This window comes from Neovison vison, chromosome 4 (genome assembly GCF_020171115.1).
Source record: "Neovison vison isolate M4711 chromosome 4, ASM_NN_V1, whole genome shotgun sequence".
In the NCBI taxonomy this organism is placed as follows: Eukaryota; Metazoa; Chordata; class Mammalia; order Carnivora; family Mustelidae; genus Neogale; species Neogale vison.
The window spans coordinates 189698567-189716937 of NC_058094.1; the positions used below are offsets into that span (position 1 = coordinate 189698567).

Sequence of the window (18371 nt, forward strand, 5' to 3'; positions counted from 1 at the left end):
TGTGTGGGGTGCAGTATGCTGGAGAGCATGAACAATCCTGAGGCAAACAACTTACAATTTCTATAAAGAATTTATCCATTTTCAGAGAGCAAAATAACAAAATTCCATTGAAAGATCCCCCTCAAAAACATATATCAGTAGAGATGAAAGGCAAAGATTTTCATTATTTAGATTACATTAAACAATAATAGTATTCAGGATAATTTTATATTTTAAAATGTGCTATATATAGGTAACATTCATTAAATATTTATTATGGACTGGGCACGTTTAACTTTCACAGAAACTCCATTAGGTAAGTATCACTCCCATTTATAGCTTAGGCAACTGGATTACAGAAAGGTTGAGTAACTTGTCTTTGGGTATATCCATTGTAAATGGCAGAGCTGGGATTAGAACCCAGGCAGTTTGACTTCAGAGGTCACATGTTTAAATTCCTTCCTATACTGCCTCTTCAAGGTGGGAATTTAATGATATTTCCTAAAGTAAAATGCCCTTTTGAAGTTTTGGAAAGTTAACACAATGACTGGTTGAAAAGATGAGTTGTTAAAAGACATTATGAGCAATTCAGTACAAGTAGAGACTAAGGAAACAGTAGTTACCAAGACTCAAAATAAGGTGTTTCCTTAGATAAAATTTCCTTCATAAAAACAACAACAAACAAAACAAAAAAAACCTTGGAAACACTTCAAGTATACAATAGACTACAGAATATAATTACAATATAATACCCAAGTATTACATTCCCTTCTCTTCTTCTCAGGAAGGAATCACTATTCTGAATTTATCTATCACTTCCTTACATGATTTTCCCAATCTGATCTCAGATTTTGTTTTTAAATCTTTATTTATGATATACCATGTACATCTTTTTGCAATTTGCAGGTTTTTTTTTTTTGCTCAGCATTATGTTAATGAACGTTATCTAAATCAATACTAGTAGATTTAGTTCATTAATTTCCGTTTAGTATTCCGTGTATGTCAGTTTGTCCAGTAGTGTAATTTAGTCATCCATTCTCCTGTAAGTGGTATTTAAGCTGTTTCACTAATATAAGTAATGCTGCTATGAATATTCTTGCACGGACTCAAAATAATTATTTATATATTACATATATTATGTAATATTCTATATTGAATGTATTTAATTCCTTAACATGTAGCTTAACAAGAAAGGTAATAACGTGCATGAACTATACAGCAAAGACAGGCATTAGTTTTCAAGAAAGGTATAACAGACCACCGGTTGTTCTGAGCAGAGCGAGGCTACTTTGACTACCGAGCGTTTGGGGGGGATATTCAAGGATCAAGCGACATTCATTACTATAGTATGACACCACACTTCAGTCTTCAATTATTCTATCACTGTTATCCAATAGTTTCACGTGTGTTCATTCATTTTCTCAACTAGAGTATAGCTCCACCAGGAGGGAACCGAGAACCAACAAGGTGAGTTAACACGAGTGTGACCGTGAAGAGTCCGCAGTGGAAGCTGCAGCAGGAGACCTCTTGGCTGTGCCAGCCTACCAGAAAGTGACAGCGCCAGGCGAATGTCGGGGCAACCAGGACTTAATCTCACTTTCCACCTCAGGAGTCTTGGAAGCTGAGGACACGAGGATGGATGGAGGCATAGACACCTGCTCAAAGTGTCTCTCCACTTTCACCCACAATGCCGCCAGGTCAGTAGCTGGGAACAGAGGCTTGAACGCGGCCCCCACCCAGAGCGCACCTTCCCAGTCTGGCCTCTGTTAACCGCGCCTCTTTGCTTTACGCCAAATCCGTAACCAGGCGCTAAGGCCAACCCGGCGGCTTCTGCAGCTCCAAAACCTGACGTGAAATTGCGCGGGGCGGCACTGACAGAGGCCATCTTTAATTTGGGCAAAACCCCACCCTCATAGCGCACCGGCCACTCCCTCTCGTCGTCCCCAGGCTTTTCACCGACAAACGTAGTGTGACTTAACCTTAGAGGCAGTGTTAAAGAAACACACATAGAGGCCTGACTATCCATGACCCTGGAGACGCCAAATCCCGCCAATATAAACATGGCGGCTAAGCCTGAGTAGCAAAAGAGCGCTGATGCCAGTGAAGTCATGTTCGAAATGGAGAGAGGCGTCTGGGCAGGGAGGGAGTAGTCTCGCGAGATCGAGGCTGGCGTCCGCTAGGCCCGGAAGCCTCGTCTGAAGGGGCGGGGGCGGAGGAGCGAGCGGGAGTCGGGCGAGAGTCGGCCTGCTGTCGCCTGCGTAAGCGGGGCAGCGACGCCGGGCGGCTACGCCGCGAAACCGGCGTAGGCGGCTTTGGAGAATCGGCGGGCTGCGCTGCGCCCGGGCTGGTCGCGGAGGGGGGAGGGGATGTCGGTCAGTGCGAGATCCGCTGCTGCTGAGGAGAGGAGCGTCAACAGCAGCACCATGGGTGAGTCTCAGCTTTGGGCCGCTGCGACTCAGGTTGGCGGCTCCGGACTTGGGGGGGCTCTGCGGCCGCCAGATCGAGCTGGGGGAACGCCTTCAGACGATGTGGGGAGCTGCGGCCGAAGGAGGTGGGGTGGGCCGGCGGCGGGCCCGGGGCGCGGTGGCGGCGGGCCCGGGGGGAGGGGTGAAAGCGGCGGTGACAGTTTGAATTGAATGTGAGGAGAGCAGAGGCGGCGGTATTTCCTGTGCCGCGGCGGACGGGCCGGGGGATCGGGGAGACGTGACCAACGGCCTCGCCCGCCCCACCGAAGCGGCCCTAGCGGGGTCGTCTCCGCCCGGCTCGGTTTCTGCGGCCCTGTTTCCTCCGGTCCGCGGCCGCTGCACCCGCCGCGGAGCTCCCCTCGTGGGGAGTGGGCCTGGCGAGGAGGGTGGGGACGTGTGCGCGAGCCTGGCTGAGGGTGCTGTGTGGGCCGGCCCGCGAGGGTGGCGGCGGGGAGGGAGGAAGAAGGATGCAGCAGGCAGAAGCTGCGGTGGAGGCGGTGGAGGCTGCAGAGGCTCCGGCAGCCGTGTCGCCCCCTCGCTCCGCCTCTCCGCCTCTCGGGGTTTCCTTTCCCCAGGCGCGGCCCAGAAGGCGGGTGGATGGCGGGCGAGGCTTGAGTGCGGAGGCTAAGGAGCTGGTTTGCGCTTAATTTTTAGGAAAAAGAGGAAAGCGAAAGCCTGGGAAGGGCGCCCCCACCCCTCCTGAGGAGTGGAAAGGGTGGCAACGGGTCGCTGGAAAAGGGACGAGTTGGAAATACTGGTGCTGTTTAAGGAAATTAATTTTTGAACATATTTCAGTATTTTCAGTTATCCTCTTCTGAAGCCTTTTCATTTCCTTTCCTCCCCCACGTATTGGAAAAAGAACAAGGCCATTTCATTCACATTTTCCACTCCTGAGTTCCATTTCATAGTTGTGTATAGTAGGAAATAAGCAACTGAGATTTTTCTAACGCATTTCCATTTGCTACGTTACATTTTCAGAGTGCACTGTTTCAGATCGTTTATTTATTTATTTTTTAATATAGTGGAGGGAAAGAATATTTAACGTCCAGGTGTTGGCTTAGTTACTGAAGTAACTGGTGAGTTTGTGGTTAAAGTTAAACTTTAAGATTTATTTTAGTTTTGTTATTTTGATGGGATGGAAGAATACCTTCCTGAGTGCCCTTGAGAATCTAAATGAACATATAATCTAGATTGAGAAGTATTTTACTTGTTTTATGTATTTACGTGAGGAGTATAGTCAGTCGTCGTCGTTTCCCACTCCCCAAGTACATAAAAGCAAGTTGAGGAAGAAACTTTTTAGGCATTAAGTGTACAGGTACAGATGAAATTTATGGAATCCTGATAGACTGAAAGATGACTTAGCAGGATAAAAATTATTAAGCTAGTTACTGCTGCCCGGATCCCTTATTCCTCCAAATAGCAAGTGAAGGGGCTGGGGAAAGCAGGAAACTGTCTTTCATCCCACCCAGCTGTTCAGTGGGTGGGGCTAGAGGAGATAGGGTTGAGTGGAACTATGAAATAAATGTGGAAGCCACATAGATGGTGTGTATGGTAGTAGTGTGTTATTCTGTGATGGGACAACATGGTGGAGCCAAGCTCTCCTAATATAGTTATTAAAAATATCACACACCCTCTTAGGCTTGCAGAATGGAAGATCATAATTGATAATAGAAATTTATTTTTGTGTTTATGTCAAATAGATTTTAATTTACAGAAAGGATATTTTTGTAATTTGGTTAAGAATTTTTGGTTTCTGGTTTTGATTTGGAGAAGGTTTTCAGTACATCAGCTACATGAAAGGTAGTGTTATCAATAGGTTGTTTCAGAAGTTCGTTGTAAAATTGGTTGCTTGCATTTGCACACTTTCCCACAGAAATAATCTTAAATAAGTGTATGCTAGAACTTCTGAGCTAGTCTAACACAAGGTAAGGCTCCTGACATGTTAGAGCGATTGTAGAGGGTTAATGTCAACAACAGAGACACACCGCGCACATAAAACTTGGGTAGGAGGAAGAGTTAGATGTGTGGTTTTCAAGGTCCCAGTAATGGAGGTGGTCAGGTGACATAGACCATTCAGAGTGAAGATAGTGGAGAGTAGGTTGGCTTCAGACTTCTTGTTGATGATACACATACTCACTATAGATTCTATTCTAGGAATTGCCAGTAGGGTACTGTTCTATGACTAAATTACCAGCTGAGGACCATGTCTTACATTCTGAGCTAATAAGCTCTCTGAAGTTTTTTGTTAGAGGGTGAAAAATTTTAACTTTAACATGTAGGTATTTTACTGAATTTTGAGGCAAAACTAACTTTAAAAATGTGTGTGTTTTTCCTTGTAACTAAATCTGGACTGTAAATGACACTAAATTTATTGTGCCATGAAACTGATGTAGGAAAAAAATGTGTTTTTGAGGAGTAGAATTGTAAGGTAGCATGATTATGGGTTACACTTGCCAGATGAGACCATAGTGTTAAATGTAGACTATTGGTCTCTACAGTAGTGTTTTGCAGACTGCAGGTTGAGGTCTGTTAGTGGGTTTTGAAACCAATTTCATGGACATGTAATGATTTTTAAAAAGTAGGAAGGAAAGAGAAGATAGCAGTACATTGCACTTAGCATGAATTTTAGGCAGGGTTAAATTTTGTTTTGTATGTATTGTGTATTGGGTTGGGTTATAACATTTTTATTAAGAAATGTGGTCAAAACTGGGAAAACACATGGGGGGTGTGCAGCATGGATGGGTCAAGTCAGAGGTCTTTAAACATTATGGTATAGTGTGGAGATCTTGGTCTGAAAAGGAGGATATTAAGATTTTATTTATTTATTTATTTGAGAGAGAGAGAGAGAGCGCGCGCACAACAGAGCATGAGCATGAGGGAGAAAAGGGAGAAGCAGACTCCCCACTGAGAAGGGAGCCTGTCATGGGGCTCGATTCCAGGACCCTGGGATCACAATCTGAGCTAAAAGTAGACACTTAACCAGCTGACCCACCCAGGTATGAGAAGTGAAGACTTTAAATGCTGTTAAGTCCATATGACTTTTTCTTATCTTGGATTTATTTATTCTGTGCTCCATACATGAAATGTGGTTAGAGAGATCTGGACAAGATCCAGAGAAACCGAAAGAAGATAGTATTGTTTAGGGCCTCTACTCTAGACTTTGTGTACACACACACACATATATGTATATGTATACATATATAATTTATAATATACTAATAAAATTATCATTTAAAAATTTAATTAATTATTATTTTTTGTCTTGTCCGTTTACATCATCAGAAATCAAGAGAGCCAAGTTTTGGGCATGAGCCTGAGGGAAGGGGGCCAAGGAGGCAGCTTGGTTTGCTTTCAATGTTGAAGGCTTTACGCCAGACATATAGGTCCTTTTGATTTGTGCTGGTGCAGTCCGGTTCTCCAGAGATAGTATTATATATAGGGATTTGAGTTCAAAGTGATAACAGACAAATATAGTATAATGATTAAGAATATGGGCTTTGGTGTGAAGCAGACATGAGTTTAAATCCTGGCATTGCTTACTAGATATATCAGTTAGGGTGCAGTTAGGATACTGCTTTTCAAACTGACAAAGGACCTTTTCTTTCCTGTTTCTTTTGAAGTTTCTAATCCATTGTTGACTGATACTATTGCAAAAACTACTGCAAATTTTTTTTAAAAATGAAGATGAATTTAAAGAAGGGGAAGTACAGTCTGAATGTTTTTTCAATCCCAACAGACAAATTTATTTTGTTATAAAAGTTTTCATTTCTGTGAAAATTTAGTTTCTATACTTCTGTGATGTAATCCGATAAACAGTTCAGACTGGCTCACTGGTCCACACACCACATTTTAAATAGCACTGGGTTAGACTATGCTGCAGGAAGAAGTAGCCCTAAAAAATCTAAGTGAAGGTAGCTAAAGATGAGGTTTTGCCTGTCATTCTAAAGTTTATGTACTTTATTGAGGCAAGTGTCTCTTAACTTCAAAAGTACCTTCAAAAGGGTGAGGAGAGTTAATAAGTATCCCCTGAGGTTGGGGAGAGTAAATAAGTAGGAGAGTAAATAAATAACCCTGAAGTTGTTTCTGTTCACATTATTTTGAATTAAAAAAAATCTTATTCATGTTACATTTACATTTTATTTGTTTGCCTTATATGCAGTGTAAAGAGGCTTTCTCCCTCCTTCTTCCCCCACCAGTCTGGAAGTAAAAATTGATTCTCCTGAAGAGGTGACATGTAAATTCTGTTCTGTATACCTTTGGGTTCACAACTGAGTACTTTTGGTAGCTTCATTTGAGAGGGGAGGCTACAGGTCAGAATTTTTCAGATTTGACACTATTGTAGTTTGGAATTCTATAATTGTTTGGGGGGGCTGTTCTTTGCATTGTACAATGTTTATCAGCATCCCTGGCTTCTACCCACTAGATGCCAATAGCACTCTCCCGGTTGTGACCAAAAAAAATATGTTTGCAGGCCTTGCCAAATGTCATGGGGTGAGGGGGAGAGGAGAGAATCACCCCAGATTGAGAGCCACTGTGCCAGGTGATGGAGAAGCCTTTGAAGAATCATAGGAAACAGAAGAAGGAAGTCTTTCTTAACCATCTAGTCCATAATTCTTCCTCTTAGAGCTCTCACCATATTTCTCAAAATTGGTAATCAGAATCACCTAGGTAGCGTGTTTGTGTGTGTGCTCATACGTAAGTTTATCATTTAATTCATGAATTTTTGTAAATGTGATCATTAGTTAACTGGATGCATAACATTATGCTAGGTCAGTATTTTCCATAGCATAATTGATAAACCTCATGCATCAGGATCAACCACAGCCTCTTGTTGAAAATGTGGATTAGTTCCCACCACACATGCAATGATTCACAGTCTCTGAGAGGGTCCCAAGAATCTGCACTTTTTAAAATGCTTTCCAAATTAAGTAACTTTTTTGAGGTGAGGTATAGCTTTCATACAATAAAATGCACAGTTTAAGTGTTCAGTTCATTGGATTTTGACAAATATATATACCTTGTAGCTTTTATTCCAATCAAGATAAAGAACATTTTTGGGGTGCCTGGGTGCTTTAATCCTTAAGTGTTTGACTCTTGGTTTTGGCTCTGGTCATGATCTCAGGGTTGTGAGATTGCCCTGCATAGGGCTCTGTGCTCAGCAAGGAGTCTCCTTGAGATTCTCTGCCTCTGCCCGCCCCCCTCAACATGCTCTCACTCTCTCAAATAAATAAAATAAATCATTTTTTAAAGATAAATAACATTTCCATTACCCTAGCATTTCTTTCTTTTCTTTTTTAAGGTTTTATTTATTTATTTTGAGAGAGAGAGAGAAGAGAGAGAGGGAGAGAAAGCATTGGGGGCGGGGAAGAGGCAGAGGAAGAGGGAGAAGCAGACTCCCAGCTAAGCTGGGAGCCCAGTGCGGAGCTTGATCCCAGGACCCTGAGATCATGACCTGAGCCTAAGGTAGATCCTTAACAGACTGAGCCACGCAGGCACCCCCACCCTAGAGTTTCTTGTGCCCTTGTGCCATTATTGCTCTGCTGGCCTGATTTCTAATGTCCATCGGTGAGTTTTTAAAAATTTTTTTAAAAAAGAAACAGCTTCATTGAGTAAGATGTGATTCACAGGCAGTGGATTCATTTAAAGTGTTTTTTCTGGGTAGCCCTTTAAAGTCTTTCCCCCCTAACTTCTTTATTGTGAAAGATTTGAAATGTAAAGAAAACATGAAACAATAGTAAAATGATCATCTTGGTACTTTTAAAAGCATACAGATTGTAATAGTCTTCCAGAGTTTCATAAGCAGTAGGCTTGGGATAAGGCCTTGATTGTTTTTCAGAATAATTAAAATAATTTTTTCCAGTTTTACTTTGTAAAATATATTTGAAATATTCCTGGGGTGGCAATTTGAGATTTTTGTAAATGTAACAAATACTCAACTGCTAACAAAGTGTCAGACACTGCAAAATAGTAGCAATCAAGAAAGCTATGGCCCATGGCCTTATGGATGTTACTTAGTGTTTGTGTTTTCATTTCTGAAAGTGCTTTTTATTATGTGTGTTTTTTAAAAAAAGATTTTACTTATTTATTTGACAGAGATTACAAGTAGGCAGAGAAGCAGGCAAAGAGAGGGGGAAGCAGGCTCCCTACTGAGCAGAGAGCCCAAAGTGGGGCTTGATCCCAGGACCCTGAGATCATGACTGAGCTGAAGGCAGAGGCTTAACCCACTGAGCCACCCAGACGCCCCTCTGGGGGTGTTCATATTGTCAAATAGGTAACACAATCACTTGGTTCAGAGTTCAGAAGGTTAAAAAGAGATATGTAGTGAAATCTTTCTATCCCTGTCCTCAAGTAACCCAGTTTCCTCCTTAGGCAACCTATTTAACAGTTTCTTTTATGTTCTTCTGGAGGTGATTTTTACATATACAAGCAAAAAAAAAAAAAACATACCTTCCTCCTTTCCCCACCCATGGTAACATCAGACACACATTCTTCCTCACCTTTTAATTTTTCCCGCTTAGTGTATCTTAGGTTATTCCGTATCAGTACATGAAGAGCATTCTTATTCTTTTATATAGCTGTATAATCCCATTATAGGTAGGCTATGATTTAGCATGTCCCTTTCTGATAAGACATTCATTTTCAGTATTTTGCTATTATAAACTATATGAGTAACTTGGGACATTGATTATTTCACATGTGTTGGTAAATCAGAGCTCCTGAACCCTTTGACACAAGACATTATCAGATAAAGTTGTAGTATTGATGTTAAGTCATTACTAGCTTAGGACTTCACCACTCAAGTTAATTCATTTAGCAAACATGTCTTGTGCCTTGTGCTATGTGATGGGCACTGGCGATACTGAGTTAAGTGCTGTGACAGTCGAAATAGAAGGTGATTAAGAGCTTAAGTTCTGGAGTTAGACCTGGATTCGCATGTCTAAATCTTAACTGAGTCTTGGGCAAATAACAGAATTTTGCCTTCTCTTCTATAAAGTGGGAATCACAAAGTTATTAGATAATGATAAATGAGAATTAGATGATAACGTGGCAAGTTCTTAGCCTCATATATTGAGCAGATGGTAGCTTTAAAAAAAAAAGTTACCATGGGGCGCCTGAGTGGGTTAGTCAGTTGAACATCTGACTCTTGGTTTCCACTTGGGTCTCAGAGTCATGGGATTGGTTCCTGTGTCGTCGGGCTCTGTGCTGATCTCCAAGTCTACTTGAGGTTCTCTTTCCCTCTCCCTGCCCCTCCCACTTGTGTTCCTTTTCTCTCTCTTTCTCTAAAAGAAATGAATAAATCTTAAAAAAAAAAAAAGTTATCAGACTATATGGCAATTATTTACTTTTCTCCCTTTATTTTTAAGTTTCTTAAAGTCAAGGATTGTGTTTTGTTCACTTATCCCTACCTGGCATTTACTTAGTAAATCATTTGTGATATGATTTAAAGGTATGTAGAGCATACAGTGAAAATATAGAGCAGGATACCTTTTCTAAATTGGAAAAGGTAAATCTTTAAAGGTAAATAGGAGTGATTAGACAGAGGAGGAGGAAGGATACTTATTGTAGGCTGAGAACTCATGGTAATTTATGGAACTAGACTCATAAGTAGAGATCTGGTGTCCTGTACTGAGTATTTAAAAAACAATCTTTATTGAAGGATTTTAAAAGAAGAATGGTAACCATGAACATCATGATGGTAATTGCAGTAGGAATAGCTAGAACACCAAGGTGGGGCCAGCGAATTGAGGGAGGTTTACATAGCAGTCCTAGGACTAAAATATGAAGGACAAGGGCACCTGGGTGGCTCAGTCAGTTAAGCATCTGTCTTTGGCTTGGGTCATGATCCCAGGATCCTGGGATCAAGCCCCATGTCAGACTCCCTGCTCAGTGGGGAATCTGCTGCTCTCTCTGCCCACTCCCTTCCTGTCGCATACTTACTTGCTCTCAAATGCATAAATAAAATCCTTTAAAAAAATAAAAAAAAAAAAGATGAAGGACAGAACTAGGATAGTGTCAAAGTACATGAAGTGTAGGGGATGGTTGTGAGGGGATGTTGGTGGGGAGTAATGAATCCAGTGTCTGAACCTGAGTAAATGGGTGATTAGTAGGTATCATATATTGAAAGAGGTAATTTAGAACATGAAATTGAGAGGACTGGAGAACATCTAAGTCTGCATGTCTGGTAATCTTAATACTAGGAGAGACCTTTAGGATGGGAAACAAAAATTTTAAGATTATTGTGAATATATTCATTTGCTTTGAGTTTTTATATTTACTAACGAAATCCACCATATTGATCAAAAGCTATACTATAGTCTGGTTAATGAATTTGTTGGTACTTTTTTGTTTTTTTTTTTTTCTTTTTTAGGAGTTGGGGAGAGGGACAGAGGTAAAGGGAGAGAGAGAATCTTAAGCAGGCTCCACCGCCTGTGGAGAACTATTGCAGGGCTGGATCTTAAAACCCTGATATCATGACCTGAGTGGAATAGTTGGATGATTAACCGACTGAGCCACCCAGGCGCTCCTTTTTTTTTTTTTTAATAATTTTTTTTAATTTTTTATAAATATATATTTTTATCCCCAGGGATACAGGTCTGTGAATCGCCAGGTTTACACACTTCACAGCACTCACCAAAGCACATACCCTCCCCAATATCCATAACCCCACCCCCTTCTCCCAACCCCCCTCCCCCCAGCAACCCTCAGTTTGTTTTGTGAGATTAAGAGTCATTTATGGTTTGTCTCCCTCCCAATCCCATCTTGTCTCATTTATTCTTCTCCTACCCACTTAAGCCCCCATGTTGCATCACCACTTCCTCATATCAGGGAGATTTCTTAAGTACTACTAACATGTTCACTTATTTAAACTTTCTACTGATATATTTCATAGCATTAGCTCTTTCACATTAAGGGTCACACTAGTGTTTCTTTACATGAGTAACATTTTGTATCCTTAATGTTCAAATTGTTTTATACAGATTGTAATTAGAGTTTTTTTTCTTTATGGGAAAGATTCTGGTATGTGTTGTTAATTTCAGAGAGTACTGTAAATACTTTGTGTGAGATTATTACTTGTGTAAGAAGAGGAGGCAGAATCTTCATAGTAATTTTATCTTAGTGCTTTCTGTTTATGCTATTATTTAAGTAACCAGGGTAATACATGTAGCATTGTAAAAATTTGTTACATGTAGCATTCTGGGATGTGAGGTGATCTATACAAAGAAATTTTTTTTAGTAATGAATGAATCATTTTTAATTTTAAGAAGTTTTAATAGAGATGCTTAGTTGATTTTATGATGAATTTGAACAAATTAACCGGGAGGAAAAAAGCCATTAAATTATTTCAATTGCTGGGCGCCTGGGTGGCTCAGTGGGTTAAGCCGCTGCCTTCGGCTCAGGTCATGATCTCAGGGTCCTGGGATCGAGTCCCACATCGGGCTCTCTGCTCAGCAGGGAGCCTGCTTCCCTCTCTCTCTCTCTCTGCCTGCCTCTCTGTCTACTTGTGATCTCTGTCAAATAGACAAATAAAATCTTAAAAAAAAATTATTTCAATTGCTGATGGTTAATTTTTGTTCTTTCTTAATTATATATATTTTTTTCATGGTTTTAATTAATGGTATATTAGTGATTAGTGGTTCTTAACGCTGGTCAGACATTGAAAACACTTCCATTGCTTAACACCTTTGGAAGCTTAGTTCACTAGGTATGAGGTGGGGCTCAGAAATTTACATTTTAAGTATTTTAGATAATTTTGATCAGCAACCAGAGTTGATAACCTCTGGTGTGAATTATATATTATGAGGTAATATAAATAAAAGTACTCTGTAAACTCTTAAATTTTATACAAAACCAGGATATTATTCACTTACTATTTAATATAGTTTTTGGTATATTACTTGACATAGTATTTTGGTAGATTAATCTATATGCAGGTTATTTTAATATGTATATAGTATTCCAATGTTGATATCCTGATTTGTACAGCTATTTTGTTATTTTGAGACATTTTGTAGTTTCAATATTTTAGAATTGTAAGCATTACTTTAAAGAATATCTTTAAAGATTTTTATTAATTGATTTGACAGAGATCACAAATAGGCAGAGAGGCAGGCAGAGACAGAGGGAGGGAAGCAGGCTCCCCGCTGAGCAGAGAGCCCCATGTGGGGCTGGATCCCAGGACCCTGGGACCATGACCTGAGCTGAAGGCAGGGGCTCTAATCCACTGAGGCACCCAGGTGCCCCAAAAATATCTTTAAATAGGCCTCTTCTGCCTTCCTGTTATTTTCCTTGTTAGTTCAGTCCCTTAAACTTGTTTTCATTTACATTTCTAACATTATTGGAGAGAGGTATTTGTTATGTATAAACTGATTGGCTTCCCTGCTTTCAGTGGAATATACTGAACTTGTGAATGTCACCTTCAGGAACATTTGATTTTATGCTCTGAGTTAGAGGGCTATTAAATAATGCAATATGTGAGTAGTTTTTATTTTTTTAACAATGTATAGCTTTTCACCTATTTCTCTCATGGATATACCTACCTTCTTTTCTTGAAGTCTGTAGCTATCTAGTTTACTGTTACAAATCTCTGTGTTTTAGTTGCTCAGTTTTTATTTCTTGGTTCATTTCTTTATTGAAGGTCTGCTATCTGTTAAGCATTAAGTTAGATTTCCATTTCTGGTTCCCAGCTATATTCTGTAGAATTGATATGCTGAGTGGAAAGGCAAGAAATTTATGTGGAAGTGATTCCTGTTCCATAGGTATTTAAAATAATGTGCAAATAGAATAGAAGTGCAAAAGTTCTTTATATAGTTACTGTATAATTTGCAAAGACCTTACTTCTCAAAGGACGCCTTGTAGTCTGTTCGTTTTCTTGTTGCTGAGAAGGGTAAATTGAGTAAGTATTTGTTTAGTGTAAGTTTGGAGACACGAGAACTTTGCAGGAAGGGATGAAATTAGTGATCCTAGATAGAACTGTAGTCAGTCCTGTTTTGGGATTTGTGTTAGAATATTAAAGTTGATCTAATCCAGTATGACTAGGAGTTACTTTATGAGATGTTAATTCAGCTGTGAGTTAGAAAGATAACTGGAATGACTTAACTGGCAAGCGGACCCATCAAAAATACTTAAATTTTTGTTTGACCATGGTGCTATGCTGTTAAAATGATAATTACACAGATGTAATTTTTTTTTTCGAATTTTGGAATAATTTTAGACTTGTTGAAAGGTTGCAGCCCCTAACTTCTTGAAAATTAAATATTTGGTCAACGTGGAGGAAATGCAGAAACAATACCACAAACATGCAAATACAACATGATATATGAGGTAAATGCACCGGTAGCAGTAGTGCTGGCCAGGACTAAGGGAATTAAGAAAGCAGGTTTATGCTTGATGGAAAAACCTTTAATTGAAATCTTTGTTGAAAGTGTTTGGGTAGGGCTGGGAGGGTCTATTGTTTTTTAATTGAAGGATGGGTGTTCTAAGTATAGTTAGTCATTAGTGGATTCCATGTAACAAATTAAAAGCATGATTCTTATCCCCTACTTCTAGGCTGTGGCCTAGGTATCTGACTTTATCAAGCCCCCCAGATGTTTCAGATTACAGCCAAGTTTGGGAATCACTTATCTGTAAGATAAAAGTCCAGAGTCCTTAATAATAGCTGTCATCTATTGCACAACCACTTCAATGACCATCATTTATTATACTCATTGTATGTGAAGTGCCAAATATTTCATATATACCTCGCAACAATCTCGCAAAGATCTATCCTGGTCTAAGGCTCAGAAAGATTAATTTACCCACCAGAGTGTATTTCTAAGTTACAGCAGGTATTGGAATTCAGATTTCTTGCTGTATTTATAATGCTTTATTATTCTCTTATGTGTTCTGTCATTAAAAATTTAGGCAGTCATTTTGAGATATCCTTGGTTGGACTTTTTTCTTCTACCCAGGTTGAGTCATACTCTTCGTATTTTTGCCTCTCCTTATGCTGTTCTTAGCTACCTTGAAGTCCCATCCATCCATTAAGGAAGGCCCAGCTAAAAACTACTCATTCAGGGAACTTTTTGCCAGTTATCTGAGTCTTTGATGATCCTTCCCTTTTCTTGAACTCCTAGAAGATATGCTTTTAGTAGGTAATAGCACAGTCAACTTTTTATGTATTATCAGTTATTGTTCATGTTTAATAGTATATTGTTAGGGTAATATTTGCAGTATTGTCATGTGTGGCATGCTTTTTTGAGCTCTCTACCGCTCTCTAGCTTTATTGTATAAATATAGTACTGATCTTGAATAGAATTCTTTTTATAATGAAATGTAAGTTGAAGGCTTTGGTTATGGTTTAAAGTTAGAATTTGTAGTTTTGAGATATCATATTATTTGGTTACTTCAGTAGCTCACTAAAGCAGACTTAAAATCTTTGGTTTTAGAGTAAATTTTTAAACGTACAGATATATTTATCATAATTTATGAATAATTTTAACAGCAGTATAATTTGGTTTGCAGTACAATTTTTTTTTTAAAGGTTTATTTGAGAGAGCACATTTGGGGAAGGGAAGAGGGAGAGAGAGAATCTCAAGCAGACTCTCCACTGAGCATGGAGCCAGCAGCCTCAGGGCTTAATTCCAAGAACCTGAGATCATGACCTGAGCTGAAATCAGGAGTCTGATGGTCAACTAACTGAGCCACCTAGGCACCCCGGCAATACAATTTTTAGAAAGTACTTTCTTAGAAACTATATTACTCTGCTAGGGCTGTCATATCACAGATTGGGTGACTATCACAGATTGGGTGGTTCAAACAACAGACTTTTATTTTCTCACAGTTCTGGAGGCTTGAAGTCCAAGGTCAGGGTGTGACCTGGCTTGTAGACAGCTTCCTTAAGAGTGTGTCCTTACACATGGCATTTCCTTTGTTCATGGAGAGTGAGTGAGATGCCTTAGGTGTCTGTTCCTCTTTTTATAAGGGCAGCGGTTGGATGTGATTGAGGCTCTACTGTAAGGACCTCCTCCTTTAACCTCAATTACTTCTTTAAATGCCTTATCTTCAAATATAGTCACATCCTCATTAGAACTTCAACATATTAACTCAATAGAATCCATAAGATGGGGACGCCTGGGTGGCTCAGTTGGTTGGACGACTGCCTTCGGCTCAGGGCGTGATCCTGGAGTCCCGGGATCGAGTCCCACATCAGGCTCCCAGCTCCATGGGGAGTCTGCTTCGCTCTCTGACCTTCTCCTCGCTCGTGCTCTCTCTCACTGTCTCTCTCTCTCAAATAAATAAATAAAAATCTTAAAAAAAAAAAAAAAGAATCCATAAGATGAATTGATTTTCTATTTTCCTATATGGTTTGTAATGTAGATAAGCTATAGAAAAATTTTTATAAAATGGATAATATTTTTATTTATTTCTTTTTATGAGGTAGGCAATACTAGGATGAATATCAGTTAAACATTTTGTAAGTCATGGCATTTGATATTCTGACAAGAAATGTCTTTGATGTCTTTTAAGAAGCTAGTTTGGGAGAGAGATACTGAAATAATTTGAATTCTTTAATGAAATTGCTATGTTGTGTTCAGAGTGAATTCTAGTAAAATACAGAGTTTGTGTGTGTGTGTGTGTGTATGTCTGTCATGAATGTACAAGGCACAGTAGTGACTGATTAAAATGGAGTAAAGTTAATCCTATGAAAATTTTGAGTATGTTCTTGATACTTCTGTTATTCTTTTGATATTTTTACAAGATCTTAGGATTGGAAGATGTATCAAGTTGCTGAATTTAATTATGCAGAAAGTGCTCTAATTTGCTCTGCAAATTAGCCACTGTCAAGTGGCTATCTAATAAATACTGCCCTGTCCAATTTTGTAACCATGAATATACATGGCTGCTGAGCCCTTAAAATGTGTCTAGTCTGAATTGAGATTTGATATAAGGGTAAAATACACAGAGGATTTTGAAAAGACTTACTTTGTATATGTGCTGCCGAAGCGAGCACATGAAAAGACTTACTTTGAAAAAAAAATAAAGTGTCTTATTTTTGTATTGATTGTATGTTGAAATGTGTTGAGTGTACAGAGTTAAAGAAAATGTATTGTTACAATTAATTTTACTTGTTTCCTTTTCTTTTTTTAAATGTGGCTACTGGAAAATTTAAAATTGCATATGTGGCTTGTGTTTTATTTCTAATGGATGGAGCTTATTTAGCCTGTGTTAGAAACTCACTGCCTTCTGAGGAAGCACATTTCACCTTTGAATAGCTGAGACCATAATTGTTTTTTTCCTGTTTGTGTATATATCTGAAGTCTGTCTTTTATATTTGTATTCAGAAGTTATCACTTACTCCTTGAGACTAAAAATATAAGTCTAATTTCTCTTTTTAATATTACTACTTAATAGTCTGAACACAACTTTCTCTGAGTCTTTTGTAGAGACTTTAAGTCTTTACATTTTCTTTATGACTGGGGGTTGTATCCCTCCAACCATTGTTGTTAATCCCCTCTGAACTGTCTCCATTTGGTACATATCCCTGCTGACACCAGAAACTGAATATCTTTTGTTCTTAAAATTATAGATCAGAATAAATCTTTGTCTTGTATTTGCTGTATAAACTGTTAATGAGTTAAACTACCTTTTAGGGTGACTTTTAATTTCTTATTGACTTATAGGGCATGTCAACTAAGATTTTCTACGTTTTCCTCCCGAGCTGCTGTTTTATCTTGCTTCTTCAGCCCTTTTTTTTTTTTTTTTTAAGAGGAGCTTGTTGATTGAGAGGTGAAATGTGTTCCACCACTGACTTCTTATTTTGCAGTCCCATTTTACAGTTCTGAATTAATCTGAGGCTTTGTCTTCAGATTTCAGTTCAGAGTGGTGAAAAAGGACATGCTTTGTAAACACATATTGCCATATTAAACTTCATTTGGATTTTGAGTGTGTCATATAAAGTATTTGGTATCTTTTTCAGTTTTTTTCATATGCAGGTTTGACAGTTGTTAGCATTATGTTTTCATCCAGGGTTAGAATAACGTTTTCTGGGTTTAATTAAGGATGGATCCTTGTGGTGTACAATTATGCTGAGTTGACATACTTCTAATCAGCTATTAATCCACCTTATTTTATTAGTATTCCAGACTTTGTTTCTCTGCCTTGCTGAAGTTCACATCATGATTGGAATCTTGCAAGAATTATTTCCTATAATTTCTTCCTTTGCATTCTAATAAACTTGTCAGAAATGGAAAATAAAAAAAAATTTGACTTACCTATAAAAAATAAAAACGCATACTGTCTTGTGGTCAACATTACTTTTCTATCTATGTGATCTTTAGTTTTTTGTTTTAATGGAAATGCTTTAAGTTCTTTAGTAATAACTTGGAAAATAGAAGGTAGTATAAAACCAAGTTACTTCTATGTCCCATTAGCAAAATACAACCTACGTTGAAATTTGGATATATTTTCTTTTTGGCTTTTTTTCTTTGTAACTTTTAAAAAAGCTGTAATGATGGTGGCACATGATTACAGTTCTTTTGGGTAAATACTTAGGCTAAGTATTTAGCTACTTAGTACTTAGGCTAAGTATTGGTAGATCTGTGCTTAACTTTTACAAAAATTGCCAAACTGTTTACCAACTTAGTTGTAACATTTTACGTTCCTATCAATAGTACATACGAACAGTTGCTTTAAATACTCAGCAACACTTGGGATGGTCACTGTTATTCATTTAGTCACTCTAGTAAAATTGGTAATACTTCATTGTGATTATAATTTGCATTTTCCTGCTGACTCATAATTTTGAGGGTCATGTGCTTATTTGCCATCCATAGGTTTTTGGAAGTCTTGTCCATTTTAAAGTTGGGTTGTTTGTCTTACTGAGCTGCATATTTTAGGGACTAGTCCTTTGTTGAACTATTCAAATAATGTATTTCTCATTGCACTTTT

The 18371-nt window shown here is 38.7% G+C and overlaps 1 protein-coding gene across 4 annotated transcripts in view; it reads left to right on the top strand.

Moving 5' to 3' along the window:
• Window positions 1-1651: 1651 nt before the first annotated feature.
• SEPTIN7 (septin 7) overlaps window positions 1652-18371 on the top strand; it is a 110089-nt gene continuing 93369 nt past the window's right edge. The window contains exons 1-2 of one of the 4 annotated variants that reach the window (XM_044246362.1): window positions 1652-1676; window positions 3914-3915. In XM_044246362.1, coding sequence (XP_044102297.1) covers window positions 1667-1676; window positions 3914-3915 — 12 coding nt within the window. In that variant the 5' untranslated portion in view covers window positions 1652-1666. The other 3 variants (XM_044246360.1, XM_044246361.1, XM_044246359.1) reach the window with 3 other exon arrangements.